General features: G+C 42.2%; 1 protein-coding gene and 2 long non-coding RNA genes across 3 annotated transcripts; 1 reads left to right on the top strand and 2 right to left on the bottom strand.

The window, feature by feature from the left end:
• Nucleotides 1-1,430: 1,430 nt before the first annotated feature.
• LOC119116506 lies at nt 1,431-11,102 on the bottom strand. The gene is made up of 3 exons (XR_005096283.1): nt 10,620-11,102; nt 10,215-10,340; nt 1,431-8,476 (listed from the first exon to the last, which is right to left on the bottom strand). It is a non-coding gene; the product is annotated as an uncharacterized LOC119116506 (long non-coding RNA).
• A 357-nt stretch (nt 11,103-11,459) lies between these two features.
• LOC119116507 lies at nt 11,460-14,401 on the bottom strand. The gene is made up of 2 exons (XR_005096284.1): nt 14,289-14,401; nt 11,460-11,649 (listed from the first exon to the last, which is right to left on the bottom strand). It is a non-coding gene; the product is annotated as an uncharacterized LOC119116507 (long non-coding RNA).
• On the top strand, nt 11,480-15,715 carry otx2b (orthodenticle homeobox 2b). The gene is made up of 4 exons (XM_037241937.1): nt 11,480-11,569; nt 12,740-12,948; nt 13,258-13,409; nt 14,308-15,715. The coding sequence occupies exons 2-4, from the start codon at nt 12,852-12,854 to the stop codon at nt 14,932-14,934; spliced, it is 876 nt and encodes a 291-aa protein (XP_037097832.1). The 5' UTR covers nt 11,480-11,569; nt 12,740-12,851; the 3' UTR covers nt 14,935-15,715.
• The last annotated feature ends 1,366 nt before the right edge of the window (nt 15,716-17,081 follow it).

Below are 17,081 nucleotides of genomic sequence, written 5' to 3'. Positions count from 1 at the left end.
TGAAGCTTCACAGTTTTAGATATATTTGAGCATCTATGACACTTAAGGCAGCTAGGATGGTTTTGCATTTCTCACATATATGGTATTACAAACTCAGATGGAAATTAGTATTTGGCTTCAATCTGGTGTGATGTGTTTACATGCACCATATAAAAATATTAAGTACAATAATATTGTATAAAGAATTATTTTCTTATCTTGAATTTTCTTATGAATTGTTTTCTTAAGAATTATTTTCTTAAATAAATCGACAGGGTTTTAAACTGAGGAATTTTGACCTCCGCCCCAAAAAAGACAGAAAAACGAATACTGAAAAGAAGAATTTTTTTATGACAAAAATTTGTCGCTGGTTGAAAACAAAAATGTCTATTCCAATAAGCATTCAATGGTGAGCCTAATAACACAGATAACAATTATGTTGTCTTCAAATTTGTTCCTAGCATTTAAACTGACGGTAAATTGACTCCAGAAACAACCGGACGACTTTAATTCCAGCACACTGTGCCCCATCCAGATAGACATTTATTAAGAAATGAATGCTGGTAATGGCTGATACAGGCGGCCTTAATGGAGTTCTATTTTAGAAAAGACTTTGCCCTTTTGGGATTAAAGAAATCTAATCTGAGTCTTTTGTCAGTGTAGTCCGAGTTTCTAATCACCGTTAACCTTGCTCCCGAAGCCCAACCTCTTTTTCTTTACATTCCAACTATCTAAACATGATTTTAAACATAATAACACGACTTTTGCCATCCTCGCTGCACCTTCTCGCGCACTCGCCACAACTAATGGGATCTAATCTATACAATATGGGACATTAATATATATGCAAATCAGCCGAGGCGAGATAGACTCAGTTGGCACACGTACACACACTTGTGTGTCACTTAGTTGTTAATTACTGTTAACGTTCTGAAAATGCAAATATACGCTTGCCCAAATAGAGTAGCAGCACAGTGTATCTTTAAGTAATAATGTTCTGGGAAGAAAACACCCCCACCCCTCCTTTGCCATCTCCCCATGAAAGTCCAGCAGTGTTGGGGGGGTTGAGGGTAGCAGGTCGGGCTGTTCAAAGCCACTCTGTGCATTGTTGCCTTGTAGGGGATTAAGTCTCTGCGGGCTGCAGAATTTGCTTTCTAATTAAAAGGGATAAGATGTAGAAAAATGGTGAGGGGCATGACTACTGTAGAGGAGAAGTAGGGGGGCTGGGTGGACAGAAAGAAGAAATGCTGAAAAGAGAGGACAGAAGTTTGCAGAGTCACCACTGGTGTTTGATCACAAGACTACAAAAGTTACCAAGCTCTTGTTCTGCTCCCGCCGCACCGCAAACAGCCCACCCTATCCCCCAAACCCCCATCTCATTAACTCACCCTGAGTGGCGCTCACAATGGCAAGCTTGGGAAATAGAAACAAGTATTGGATTTTTTTTTTTTTTTCCATTTCACTTTTGATATTGGATCATGGCAGATGTACGTTCTCATATAAAGTTTTACACATGACAACTTGAGGTACCTTGGTTATGTCAAAAAAAAATATTATTGTCACCTAAGCCTGCCAAACAAATAATGCAAGAATAACATACAGTTGTGCCTTTACTGAATTTATAAATTTGGAAGAACACGTGACAAGCTAAGCTCATACAGAAAACACCAAATAAAAACACTCCAAATATTTTCAGTTTAAAAAATGTGCCTGACTGAAAACTAAGTAGTTATTATTTCTTAACATTAAATACCAAAAAACAATTGAGCCCGACAATGGAGTATCTGTTAACTAAAATGAAATCAAATTTAGGTAATTTAACAAACTCACTGAACAAACACATTAACAAACATATAATATCTTATGAGCAATCCATAATCATTACAAAAAAACTTATACTAAAGTCATGAAAGTTTTCTTTTTTGTTGTTGTTTCCAAACAATTGTGTAAGACTTCACTGAAGCGACTTAAGATAGCATGCAGGGGGCTGCTTAAGCCCCCGGTGAGTCCCACCCCCTCAGTTAGCATGCTGCTGTTTTGTTACCTTGTCCTCCAGCAGGGGGGTCCAGACCTCCCCAGGCACCTTACAAACAAACCCTGACTTTTAAGCATACACACAGGCCTGATTTTCTTTCCCCCCTTAGCCCTGGGAGGTTAACGACATGCTGACGAGGGTCCGCTGAAGCGAAAGATGCCCCCCCAAGCCCCTTCCTTGGCCAACTCTTAAACTCCAGCCAGCCCGTAAATCAACTGCTGTTCAAAGTAAAGGTACATAAAAGTTGTCTTATTCCTTCATGAAAAAAATGATCATCCTCTCGCTTTCAACTGCTCCTCTTCAACAAAGTATCAACGACTGGTTGAGGTAAACTACAATGACACGAAAGCATAAATAGCCAGATTAGTAAATATCCAATGTCAACACTGAACACTAACATTCAACAAATCATCATTCTTGCCATCAAATTTGAATGTGGAAAAAGAAAGTGAAATTGTTTTGAATTTCTTATAAATTAAAATTCTTTGATTGCATCCTCTCAGCACAAGATTTTGCATCGGGTTGGTTAATCCTAATCCTACTACTAACCCTTTGTTGTTGTTTTTTTACTATCAGGGAAGAGGTCAACAGGAAATGAAGTTGAGGTTGGATTAGTGTTAGAATTCGGGTTTGGGTTGGGGGTAGGTTTAGGGAATTAGGGGTTTGGGTTATGGATTAGGGTTAGTTTTAAGGTTAGGGGTTCAGGTTAGGCCTCCCTGATGCCTTTTTGCATTCACCAAAAATTGACATCTCTGGATTATAGGACAAAAACTACAGCACAGTAGAGTAGAGCCATAAAGCAGCTATGGTCAACTTTAATTGTGTCATTGCCTGTAATCCAAATTTATAGTGGTGGACTTCTTTGTCCACCTGAATGAACTGTTTTACTTCTTTAGTGGTCTTTAAACAAACTGACCTTAGTACTACGGCAAATGCACATCTTTACTCACAAGGCATTCACTTTGGCCTGTGTGAAAAGAGTCATGTTCAATTTCAGAGTTGGTCAAGTGAGCCCCCTTGCCGTCATATGAAGCCCACCTCGAGATGAGTCGGTCCAGATTTGGACTAAAGAGGGAGTCGGGTATGTCGTGAAAGAATCTGCTGTGAGCCAAAGAAGAGATTAAACGGCGGCTAACCATAAATCGTCCACTCCCTCGCCTCTCCCTTCCACCTCACTGCTGTCCTGAGGGGGAACACAAGGGGGGAGGGCCCGGTTGGCCGGTGGCACAGCGGTGCCTGAGCCATCTTGTCATCATAGCAGGACAAGCACATTCAAGCATGTCCTCTGTTCCCTCCCATCTTATTCCAGACAGTCCACTGAAAGCCATCGTCACACACCCCCTTTGCTGGAGGAGTGCGCTCCGCTGGTGTCTTTTCTTTTTAAAGGGCAGAGATGAGTCTCCAACTCTGCAGTCTTTCCATGCGTCCAAATTAATTTGCGTCTGGGCAGCAACACAAGCAGCACGGGGCTATTTGATGAGAGTGTAGGCCAATGACATGCACTGGCAGCCATGCCTTGATCTCTTGCTTTCGTTCCATGTCACTTTCCACCTCGTCTTGCTGCCACACTCATCCACATGGGTGGCGCACAAAATACACACTCTCGCTCTCTGAGCGGAGCAATAACTGAGAATAGACTTCAAATCTCTGCTCAAGTGCTTTTTTTCCCCCTCCACTTTTGCATTATTGTATTAAACACTCTTTGATGTGCACTAGAATTACCAAACCATTAAAACCAGCAAAAAAAAAATCATGAAAATGCATTGTTCTTATACGGACTAAAACGAAGAAGCACTCCACGGAGCAATCTTTCCAAATCCCTCTGCTAATTTTGGGATCAATAACTCTTCAGTTTTATAATCATAAGCACAGTAAGGACATCTACAAAACAACATTCCTTTAGTTTGATGAATGGATGTCAAAGTAAACTTCACGCAAATCGACACTCAATTGAAGTTGTGATCCAAAAAGGAGAGCATTGTTAATGCCTAATTAGCATCCCTAAATAATAAAGCAACTCGGGCTAATAATTATTGCATGTCGCCATTCTACCGATTGCGCCGACAATTAACCTTTCTCAACTGGTGAGTCGCAATTGGAGTAAATCCTGTTATCAGCAAATATAACACATGGCGCACACGCACCAACATGCACGTTTTAAGACAGCACTCAAGAAAATCCAGGCGCTGTTTACAGTCGGGGAGCAGAACAAGAAAACAAACAGCAGATATCCACTTTCAGTAAACAGCGGCCCCGCCACTTACAGAGTCTTCCCAGTGGCTTAGAGTGGGCGTGGAGTCAACTTTAGGTGGCTGCTGTGAATGTCGTTGAACTTACTTGTGTTTACGCAAGCTTAATGTTGCAGTGACAAAGTCTCTTTAAACACACGAGCAATGTATCAGGTCAATTCTTTCCGCAAGGTTTTCATTTTAAACATGCAAAACAAACTGTAGGATGGTTTTTAGTGCCTGTAAAAAGAAGTGGGAGGTTACAAAGTAATGCAGAGTGTCACCAAATCCCATCAAGCTACTAAAGAGTTTAGACACTTTGGAATCTCACCATAATATTTGGTCACAAATAAGTTTTTTAAAAGTAGAGCAAAAATACTCAGGTCAAAGTTTCATTGTGCAGGATGTCACGCAGAAAATGATTGTTTACATACTGTAGTTATAAAGTTTGGTAATATTGGTTTCATTTCCATTATTTTCCATTTGGTAAGATGTTTTTTAAATGGTCTGGTGAAGTTATTAGCTAACATATGAAGGTTTAAGGATTACGAAGTCGCCCCAAAATGTCCTCCTTCATCCCAATTTGGCACCACCTGGCTTCCTGCCCACTCACATTGCCATGCCACTGTTGCCATGGTGACGTGTGGACCTGCACAGGCCCTGAAGGCTGAATGGCCTGGTAGCGAGGTGGGGGTTATCATCAGCGACAGACTACACCGGGCGCCCATCCAGAGACCTGCGTGCTGGAGGAGCCCCCCCGATTCCCCCTTTCACCCCCACTCCAAGGTGCCGTGCTGCTGTTTGGAAATGGAAAGTCTCTGAGAGGGTCCCCGGTAATATTGGGCTCCGGCCGGTCCACCGGGGGTCAGCCGCCTGACTCCCGTAAGCTCGGGCCAGACGGGCTTGTCTGGGCTGGGAGGGGGCCCGGGCTGGACGCTGGCCCAGCACGGTGACTGCCTGTCTAAGCAGGCTGCCTCTCCTCCCTGGGCTCGTGCCCCCGTAGTTGGATTTCAAAGCGAACCCGAATAGCGCTCCAACAGTTTTTTTTCCCCCTCTCAGCCATGGATCCGCGCTCCCTCTCATTCGGTGCCATTCCCACCACTGCTGCCTCACATTTGGGAGGAGAAGGGGGGGGTTGTGCTGCTACACTGCACCCATCTGCCCCCTTGTCTTTGCATGCTGTGGACCATGATGCTGCAGCATGGCTCTCTGGTCCACGTAAAAAAAAAAAAAAAATTTGGCGATGGCACCGGGACCCCTCCGTTTGCGCTCTCCCTGTCCACCACATGTACACACTGATGCACACCATCTGATTTAAAATGTACTTACACAGAAACTAGCGCATGTGATCATGCTCGCGTAATGGAGACAGATGGTGGTTGATGTACACTTGAGTGAGCTCCATTGAAACTAACCATGCACAATATTTGGTCCATTCTGTTGGAGAGGGGCACATTTTAAGTCACAAAGGTCTCAGCAGTCAGATGTGGTGCCACTGTGTCTGCGTGTGTGACAAGCAGCATCTTCCGTAAGCTCAATGACACTGACGGGATGAGCTTCCATTGGCCAAGATCTCTTCTTGTCAGTGTAGGATGTCAGTCGCTCGCCGCATGGCACTTTGCTGGCAGGTCTTCCCACAAACATTCCTCCCCTCTCCGACGTGTCATTCCCTAGCCGGCCTCCTTGCCCGGGGAGAGTGGAGGGGCTTCAGGACAGTTGGGGTGGCCCACCACCACTAAGCTGGTCCTGAGCTCTGTGCTTTACAAGTCCGGCCCACACCAAATTCCAGAAGCCACTGGCCAGTTCCCCCAGCAACCAGGAGAGAGGTGAAGAAGAAGAGAAGGGAGGGGTGGGAGGGGGGGGTTGGAGGTGAGGCTGCTTTGTATTGTGATTGTCTGATAGAAAACAAACACGCTCATATGTCAATACAATAGCATTGTTCTCATGTTGCCTCTTTTTTTGCTCGTTGTTCAGGATATTTGAAATGATTACACCTTTAACCATTTACACTCCACATTTCTTTTGACTTGAGCATTCAACTCCATCAACGGATTCACGTTCATTAGCCAGTTCCTAAATGTCTCGTTCAACATCATCTGATGAATATTTCTCTCTATCCAAAGCTGCTGATGGACAACTCAAGCAGCAGTAGGACAGGAGCGTCAAGGCCCCCCTCCCCGCCCTCCGCCGTTCCCTCCTCTTGTCTCCCAGCGCTGTGTTTACTCTCCTAATTGCAGGGGAGGGGCCGACTGACAGGCGAGCCATCGCAGATTCCCCGCGGGCCCGAGGCTGGGAACGCACCCGCCGCTGTCTCCCGAGAAGCGACGACGATGTCCAACTGTCACGGAGGAGCCTTCACTGGTGAAAGCCAGAGAGGACCCAAAGAGAGATATTAAAGAGTGGGGAGGAATTGGCACTGTTGCCACTAACAGGGGGTACACTTGAGATGTCCAAGAGGGATGCTGGGGGCATCGCCAAAGTGTCATTCAAAGCAAAGTGGGCTTTGGATGGGGAACCATAACACACATGCACATAAACACACCCAGATTTTGTGCATGACTGATTTAAAAGTACTGAAACCATCAAAATTGGGTACTTCATTAAGTTTTTTTTTTTACTTGTACTTTGAGCAAATAAATATTTATACTGCAATCTGTCTCTAATAATTTGACGACCTCATTGAGCGACAAGAGTGTTGAATCCTGATTTCTATCAAGAACTTTTTGCATGTCATTGTTTTTTACGAATAAAAGCCTTACTACACATGATCTTTTTTACGAAAAAAAAAAGTATTGCTATTCATGGTCATTATTTTTTTTACACTGACCCCATCATACATCCAGGTCAGATCAACAAAACACAGTGGAGAGGAAGGTTAAAGTGGGAAGAGTCTGATCTTCAGGAGCTCTGCAAAAGCTCACAGGCCCCCACCACTCATAAAAAAAAAAAAAACATTTGATGAATCAAGCGCTGTGACCATTCCCCCCCAAAATACATTATGATGGGGATTAAACATGAAATCTCACAATGTAACGTTTTCAAATGTGTTATGAATGCCTCCCAGAATCCAATTCAAATCCCAGGTTTCCAAATAAGCCAGAACAAATCCACCCCCCACCCTACATTGACTTCCTCTTCCTTTGAAGACTCCACAGGTCCGGTCTGCAGGGCAGCTTTTCGCACGCCGTGCACACACCTCTACGTGCACGCAGGACGCCTACAGAGGCAAGGTGCAATTCAAGCCTGTGTTTGCAAACACATTTCCACTCACTGCGTAACACACTTGGGATGCACCGATACTCCACATCTGAAATTCAACTCTCCGATTCTCTGACGTCCAATACCAGCCTGCATATATGTCCGTACAATACTATTCTGTCTTCCATAAGTGTGCAGTTTGGCAAGAAGCTAATTTTTCAAAAAGAGTTGACATTTGCTTGCTTCAAGGCATTTATCGTTGATGCTTGCTGTAAAATTAAGCAAACAATAAAGAGAACTAAATAAATATGCTGCATTCAGGCAATCACGTTCCATCTTAGCTAGCTTAATGCTAAGACATCGCAAACACATTGTTGCAACATACAACTTAAATAACACATATATGCACACAAATTGCGCAGTAACTTATACAGAAATATTATACATCAACATATTAATATTTTATTATAAATGTTTTTATTAATATGCAAAAAAAAGTTGTGATAGTGAAGCCCAATCACTTCTCTCTTATGGTCTTTGTATTTGTTATAGGTAAACCCATTTTTTGGCATTAAAAGATTGAGAATTGTTACAATTATTACTGTTTGAATGATAACAACTGTTAATAATTCAAATACTCATATCAGTAAAATGAATTCATTTTCAAAAGCATAGGCACTTTCAACCATAATAATAATAATAATAATAATAATGCTATCTTCTATCAAATGTGATTTTTAACAATACTTTCACAAGAAGAATGCATTTCATCGAAATTCCAAACATGTATATGTGCACTCGATATCAAATATTCTATAGGTACCTGAAGTCTTGTATTAGTGCATCCCATAATACACATCTCACTTCATGCAATGAGTAAGACTGTCATGTTAGAGTTCACTTTAGTGTCCTTGGGAGTGGACCTCTTCTCCTTCAGTCCTTGGCCCTGTGTGCATCCTTCTCCTTTCTTGTTTCCTCAGTGATGATGTGTGATGACAGTGAATTTAATTGCATCCGTTTGTTTGTCAGAGAACTCCTGCGTAAACACAACACAACAATTACAGCTCTCATTAAAAGGCGTGAACTTGGCGAACACATACAAAGTCATGCAGGCCTTGTGGGGCCACATTTGCTTGGTGATGCCGGGTTTTATGAATGTTTACAGCAAAACAGCAACACTAAGAATCCCAAATGTGTGTGACAACTGGAAACATGTCAACAACATATTTGTATTTCTGTATAGCTCAGTTTTCCGCACGGAATAATGTCTGAATGTGACAATTGCAGAGCACAAATGAAGTTTGATTCCTCAACCTGGTTGATTTTTCTCTTGACTCTTTTAGAATTAAGGCTAATGTGTGCCGACTGCATTTAGTGCACCGCCATTGCAAAGGTGGCATTGAATTGAGCCCCACGGCCTAATTAAAATACAGCTTGTGATGATCCTCATTCGCTCAAATCCCCTCTTCCAAGCGTGCACACGCACACACGCACACACACACACAACACACACAGCTGCTGCTGTGTATAATAAAGGTTTCACTTACCTGCACCCGTCAGTGGGAAAAAAATTTCAGTCATGAACAAATTGTGTTACTTTTCCTTAATATAGCGTATTTTTTAAAATCGACCAAAAATATTTTTTAAAAAAGCATAAAAAAATACACTGCCAAAACAGAAAGAAAATTACATACCCCCATTCTTTTTTAGTTTAGAATAAATTCCTCCAACACATTCCTCCTTTTCAACCATGCATATATGAAACAAGGAGCAAAGATGTGTAAGTGGTAAATATGCAGGGGGGGGGGGGGGGGGGGGCTGTGCCAGTATTTAAATTCTTCTATTTGCTCTCCTCAATTATTTATGATACACATGTTTATTCTATCATGTCTATTTTGTACACTGTCTAATATGCAGAGGCAGTGCGAATGATTTATTAATTCATCCAAATCTTCAAACTGCCACCCCTGAGCCCCTTCCTCGCCCCTCATGGCTATCAAAGTAGGTGCAGTGAGTGAGGCAAAGTGGGAATCACAGGTTGGAGGAGGCCCTGACTGCTTTAATGCACAGCCTCAGGTGGAGTGGAGCAGAGGCGGAGATAAAAGGCGGGAGTCGGTGGGAGCGCATGCAGCCCGCCAGGGGCGCTTAACTCCTTGTGCCTTTAAACGTCCTTTTAACACGCACACTCCCCGCGGACGCCCCGCTTTTAGCAGCCCATCAATTATTGAGCTATACACTTCGACCGCGAGATAACTGCCACATTTGGCGCCCATTTGCTCATTTTACGCGCAGCATTTCAGATTCACTTCAACGCTTATTAATAGAACATGCCAGGAGATCTTTACTAAGAAATCAAGCCGGTGTGGATGGAAAAATAAACGGATTGTGTTGAAGATGAAAAGAAGGTCAAATGTGCGTTTTAAGGATGAGTGTATGGCACCGGTTCTGTTGCACATTTATTCCACAAAATTTAAAATAAATGTAAAATTTAAATAAAAATGTTGATTTACTGTTTTTTTTTTCCTGAAAAAACAATATTTCCATAAGTAATTAAATTTAAAAAAAATAACGGTTCTGCTGTGCATTAGTCTTTTGAAATGATGGATTTTAATTTCCCAAAACGTTGAAATTAATAATGGTCGTGCACCATAGATTTTTTCAAAATCAACAAAATTATGTTGGCGTAAATTGTCAACAAGAATAACAAGATACGTTTTTATATAAGCAAAAATGATTATCAATTGATTAAATGCTTCCAATAAAAATGGAACTACCTGTACATGCCACTGCGTCTTGAAGAAGAATAAAGAAAGAAATCCCCGCTGCTCAGGTGAGCGCTGACCGCTGAGAGAAATCCAACTTTAGCGATCCAATAACAGCTCTTCTTCCTGCGTGGAAATCTGCGGGGGAAGCGAGTGGATGATGACACGTTGGCGCAGGCCTTGCTTGAGCACCGAGAGAAAAGTGTCCAATGTGTGTTCAAAACTCTTCAATAATCAATATTTAAATTATCTTGCGTGCCTGCATGTGCATGTGAGGGTGCGCGTCTTCCACAAAGCCATGAAAATCCCGTTTTTTTATTTTTTGCAATTTGTCTAAATGTCATATCAATATTTCAAATGCAGAAAATGTCACATTTGAAACTCGGAATGATTGCAAATAATGGGAAGGTATTTTACCTTGCTGCTCGTCTTGCCATTTGAACATCCTCCTCCTCATCTTCTTCACGGAGCTCCAGTTCGTGCGTGTATGTGGGCGCAGGCCTGCAGAATTGTGACACACTAGCTGCTCTGCGGATGAGAGGACACTTTTTTTTTTTTTTTTTTTAGAAATAAGTCTCTAAATCCTCTTTTTTTTTGCCTGCATGCTAGATGTCGCGGAACGTGAGAGAAAGGCGTCTCTCGATTTTTTTTTAACTCTTTCTCTCCATGGAAGCACACTCACTGTCTGTGTTTATTTATTTTTGGAATTGCGTGATTGGTTAGCGCGATCTGTATAGAAATTGAAAAATAAAGTCAGAATGACTCGGTGTAACATTTTCTAAGTGCTTTTTTGCATTTTCTAATTTGGGCATTAATTCCACAAATTGAGGTGGAAATAGTTTTAAACTCCACTTGTTACAGCATAAACGTGGAAGACTCGCGCAGGGCCATTGGATGAGGACAGTGGGTCCAAAAAGTATCTAAGGGGGGGAGGGGGAAGATCTCCCCCCCCCCCCTCCCCACCCCACCCACTACCAGCACCACCACCACCAGTGTGTGTGGGAGCTGAGCTCCTATTGGCTGCCTCTTTGTACAAATTCCAACTCCAAGCACTTCACTCCCAACACACCAACAAATCCTATGCTGCCTCCTCCTCCTCTTCTTCCTCCTCCTCCTCCATCATCATCATCCTCATCCTCATCATCGTCATCATCATTTCACTGCTGCAGCACTGCTTCAAAACCCAACGCAGACGCACCACGTTGAACTTTGTCTTCTGACACTGCGGATTCTTCTTCCTTTTTTTGCCTTCTTTTCGTTCTGGGGCATCTTTGTCGATATTGAGCAGGACGTCGTTGCTCTCACTTGACTTTCCTCACTCGTTCGGGAGGACACGCAAAAAAGCGTTTGCACTCTCCAAGAGCAAGGTGGGTTTACTTTTTCCCCCACTCACGTTTTAGCGCGACCGCTCGTTGAAATTCCAAGTAGGACTCGTCTTCAATTTCCCCTGCAATACAAAAACATAAAGACATAAAAAATTTAGAAAACAAGGTTGTTGTTTTTGGGTAGTGAATAAAATCATTAAAAATAAATTAATAGGCACTGGACGAAACAAAAGAAATAACGCTATTTTGTAAACGAGTTTTCCTCATATCGGAAGAATTTAACTTAAAGCGTGATGGGGACACAGAATTAATGTTTCTTGAGAAAAAAAGTGAACTTTTTAGGGGGACTCATAGTTTACTATATTTATTTAAAATCTTCTTTAAAAAAAAGGTAAATCAAAATATTGTCTAATATTTTTAGCAGAAATTAATTTTGGGTCTCCTATATTATTTAATTGAGTGGACAGTAATCCAACAAATCACCTTAAAAAAACTAGTAGGTGAAAATTTTATGGGGGTAGGAAACGAATAAATTATGTGCTCTATTTTGCTTGCCTATATTCTTATTATTAGATTATTAGATTATAATATATTATCAGAGCGCAATAAACGATAAATACATGAATTCAAACATCTTCCAAATGATTCATCTGAGTAACGCTCTTTGCATAGGACATTGGCCTGTAATCATCTCCACTCACTTGTCACATGAATTACCTCGTTAATTAATCAATAAATTAAAAAAAAGACCTACGATAATTAAACTCAGTCAGGGATGATGAAGATGATGACGATGGTGATTATTGAACGGGAATGTGCAACTGGTCCATGGCTTTAAGCGTGACAGATTGAGACGAGGGGGTTCAAACCGTTGGAAATAAGCAGACGAAGAAAAATAATCAAGACGCACATTAATGGATGAGGGACAGTCATTTACACGAAAACATGCAGTTCGTCATTTAAAAAAAAAACACAGATTGTAACAATTCATTGAATCCTCTCGAATATTTTACTCTGTCTAAACTCGACTGATATTTTTTTATAAACTATCTTTTCTCGCGTTTCTCTTATTTATGTTTATTTCTAGTAGGAAATTGTCCCCCAATAAATTGCATGTACTTGGAGCAGTGTGTGCGCGTCTGTGTGTTTGTGTGGGTGTGCGTGTTTCCCCCCCAAGTAAAATGTATTCGTTGTGCTTTTCTTTGTGGTCAGGTGTCTATACAGACAGGAGCGTGTGGACACGGGAAAGGACAGCAGGTGCTCATTGGGAACTCCATCCATTTCCACCATTTTCTCCAACTTGAGACACGAGACAAACATTAGCATGATGTCGTATCTAAAGCAACCACCTTACACAGTCAATGGCCTCAGCTTAACCACTTCCGGAATGGACCTTTTACATCCGTCCGTGGGCTATCCAGGTAAGTGTCACCTTTTGGAATGGCTGTCCAATACTTCCCTTTAATGTTGTTTTTTTAAAGTTTGATAGTTGAAGTTTGATAACTTCAGATTTCCATTTCTTTGCACAATCGCAACAGCTAAATTAATGTTTTGGTCGCAAACATTCAACCAGAAATGTCAGCATTAATTCGTGCGTAATTACGCAAACCAGACGCACAGCAAATTCTAGTTGCACACATTCGCTTTTGTCGTCTTATTTTGACTTGGCATTTAATGTGTTCGTATAAATATATATTTTCATGATGTGCATTTTACTCCGGCTGATGTAGCGACGCCAAGGAAGCAGAGAAGAGAGCGGACTACTTTTACGCGCGCGCAGCTCGACGTCTTGGAGGCGTTGTTCGCTAAAACGAGGTATCCGGACATATTCATGCGCGAAGAAGTGGCTCTCAAAATCAATCTACCCGAGTCGCGTGTCCAGGTGAGTCATTGATCATCTGCTTTATTGGAAAGTCCCATATGGAACTATTTATTTGGAGTGAACAAAGCAAATAAAATAAAAAATCAAATCGGGAATTTCTTGTTTCATTCAGAATATTTCTGTCGGGTGACAGTCATAAAGAAACAAAATTAAGAGACAATTAACAAATGAAAAAATATGAGGACTTTGAAGTCGAGGACGTCTTTGCATGGTGCGAATGCTGCTTTCCGTGCTTGTGTCACAAATTCATAATTTCATTTTAAAAAACGAGAACAAGAACCCCAAACGTTTTTTCGTGCATAACTAAATTTGGAGAAAATAATTATCGAGCCATGCAAGTGAAAAAAACGAATGAAAACTTATTTGATAATCACATTAAAATGTAAATCATCTGAACCTTAACGTTCAGTAATTATTCGTGATGTTCGTTAAACAGACTGTCTGGTTGTTGTTGGCTTTTTAGATAGAATTATAGTGGCAAAAAAATAAATATTTTTACCTTCCTGCTCGACCAATCAGAAAACATTTGAAAGATATCAACTAATGACTTCAGCATAGGATGACCATGAACGAATGTTTTATTTTTTTCAAGAGGCAATTTAACATTTCTAACAAAGATGTCCTGTTGTCATTGCGTGCTAATGCGATTTTTGGCAATAATCACGTTCACTGAAAAATAATAGTTTTAATTAATATGACTCAATCGAAAATAATAATAATATTGTGTGTGCGTGCGTGCGTGCGCCAGTGCGAGCGCGCGTGGGTGCGCGCGCGGGTATATATATGTAAACCATTGCGTAAATTATGAAATGAAACATTTTAGTGGAGGAAATAACTTGAAGGATTTATGCAGATAACTTGTCAAACCTTGACACTCACGTTTGTGGCCTCGTTGCAGGTGTGGTTCAAGAACCGGCGGGCCAAGTGTCGTCAGCAACAACAGCAGCAGCAGAACGGGGGTCAGAACAAGGCGCGACCCGCCAAGAAGAAAAGCTCCCCCAGCCGAGAAGTGAGCTCCGAGAGCGGTGCCAGCGGCCAGTTCACTCCCCCCAGCAGCACCGCCACAGCCGTCCCGGCCATCTCCAGCAGCACGGCGCCGGCCTCCATCTGGAGCCCGGCCTCCATCTCCCCGCTTTCGGACCCGCTGTCTACCTCGTCGTCGTGCATGCAGAGGTCATACCCAATGACCTACACGCAGGCCTCAGGCTACGGCCAGGGCTACGCCGGCTCTACGTCTTACTTCGGCGGCATGGACTGCGGCTCTTACCTCACCCCCATGCACCATCAGCTGTCTGGCCCGGGCTCGACCCTGAGTCCGATGAGCACGAACGCGGTGGCGGGACACCTCAACCAGTCCCCGGCGTCGCTCTCCGCGCAGGGCTACGGCACGTCCGGCCTGGGCTTCAATTCCACGGCGGACTGCCTGGATTATAAGGACCAAGCGGCGTCGTGGAAGCTGAACTTCAATGCCGATTGCTTGGATTATAAGGATCAGACCTCCTCGTGGAAATTCCAGGTCCTGTGAACACTTCCACTGCGCGGGACCACGATGAAAACAAACAAAAGACTCCTCTGCTTGGGGCTCAAACGTTTTTGGCATCACCCTCTCTTAGAGGAGAGGTCTAATTTATTTTAGCACTGGCAAAGAGATTTTCTTTACTTTTTCCACTCACCTGTAGCCCCCCCATCCATGTCTGTCAGTGCGCCCGCCACTCGTGCACCTGTTGAGGACAAGCTCAGCACATTTACACTCGCAAGGCCACGGAACGAGAACCCTGAACTTTGAACCTCCTTTAATTAAGCTTCTTTGTTCCGCAACGATACTGCGTGGACATGGATGCACTACTTTATTTAAGAAAAAAAGTGTTTATAAAGAATCAATATGTAGTTTCTAAGAGACAATCAGTGTGTGTCTTATATAAATGGTACATGTGTTTTTTTATTATTATTATTATTATTATTATTATTTTTATCTGTGCTAGCCTTCGAAACTGTGATCTGTTGTATTGTATGCAAATTGTGAGCCCCTCCTCGCAACACACACTCTTCGAACCTGTTTATTTTTCTGGAGGGGGGAGAGCAAACGCTAATGATTAAATGAGACTTTCCAAGTGGTAGTAATAATATGAAGGGTTAGACGCGCACATACACACTCACGCACTCACACACGCACAAAGGCTCCTGTCCACTGGATCTCGACATGATTGTGGGTCCGGTACTGGCTCCAAAGACGCTTTGGCCTCCCCGCTGAAAATACACAAAAAGAAGAATAAAAGGCAGAAGGTCCCGTGAGCTTTCACTCAGACGATCTTTGTTTGTGTTTGTGTGTTTGTGTGTGCATGCACGCAATTTTCAGCACGACTGAATTCATGTTTACCCCCAAAAACTTTTAAAATCAAATTGTTAATTTGCTTAAACCTGTTCGACTGTAATTAAAAATATATCATGAATAACATTTTAAAAATCAGATAAAGTTTAGGACGCCCCCCCCCCACACACACACACACTTCCGGAACTCCAATTTTAGAAAGTCTTTACAAATAGAGAATGTCCAGCGGTTTAATCCCACAAAAGATTTTAATCCCAATATTTTCACCTAGCAACAGTGGGTCCCATTCAAGGCCCAAACAAGTGGCCCAAGCGTGTTTAAAAGACACAATGGCTTTAATCTTAAAATGGGCTTTATTCTCTGGAAAAAGCCTCTAGGTTATTCATTCCAAATTATACACATTTTTTTATACTCTTTATATTGTTATTTTTATTACATCATTTATAATGGACTATACAACAGTGAAACGTGTCTCCATCAAGATGCGAACTTTCCGCTTGATTCTATTCTTGTCTAACCACGAGGAGGAGTCAAGATGTTGGCTGAAGAAGCGGGCGCTTGTGTTTCTCTACCTGCTACTTAAAACTCACCAACAAAGTCACAGACTATTACGGGATGTGTAATGAGCCGACATGGCTCTGCAGCGGGCTAATTGTTAGAAGTCCAACATTCAATTAGTATCCTTGACATTGCCAATAATCTCTCTTTCATTGCAGCCTCCGCTGGAGGAGCGCACTAATTAAAAGCTTGCTTGAAATAATCGAAGCGTTAAAAAAGACAAGAGCCACTTTGATTCCACTCCTGGATGCTCGTTAGTGCGCTTGCGCGTCATTTATTTCAAAACTCCAAAATGGGGATGGCTGAGATTATATTTTGAAGGTCTAACAGTGCCGAAATTGCATTCAAGGGTAAATGTGCGTGCGGAATTTGCTGCACTCGTTTGGAAACGGGCGCATGCATGCTTCATTATGATGATGAACAATAAAACAATTGAATGAGGAGACAATAGCTCGGTTGACAGATGCGTGAATATTCATGAGAAGAGTCTGCACTGTTGTGGGAACAACTTCTTGAAAAGAAAAAAAGTTTTCTGTTAAACACTTTGCATATGATTTGAATTCACATAAGTGTGAATTGTAAAACAGAACTAGTTTCGGGATTTTTTTTTTCACCCGGTTAAAAGGCGATTAAAGCCAAAAAGTGGCCACGTCCGACCTTGACACTTGCGATATAATAAAGCTTCCCCAGTCTTGTTATTGTAACCTTGGAGCCTGCAAAGTGCACAAGTCAGAGCAGGCGAGATTAAAGATGGCCTCTCAACGCGTCATATAAATACAAAGAGT

This window comes from Syngnathus acus, chromosome 22, assembly GCF_901709675.1.
Source record: "Syngnathus acus chromosome 22, fSynAcu1.2, whole genome shotgun sequence".
Classification (NCBI taxonomy): domain Eukaryota; kingdom Metazoa; phylum Chordata; class Actinopteri; order Syngnathiformes; family Syngnathidae; genus Syngnathus; species Syngnathus acus.
The sequence above is the reverse complement of the archived record's forward strand: the minus strand, read 5'-3'. Positions and strand labels throughout refer to the sequence as shown.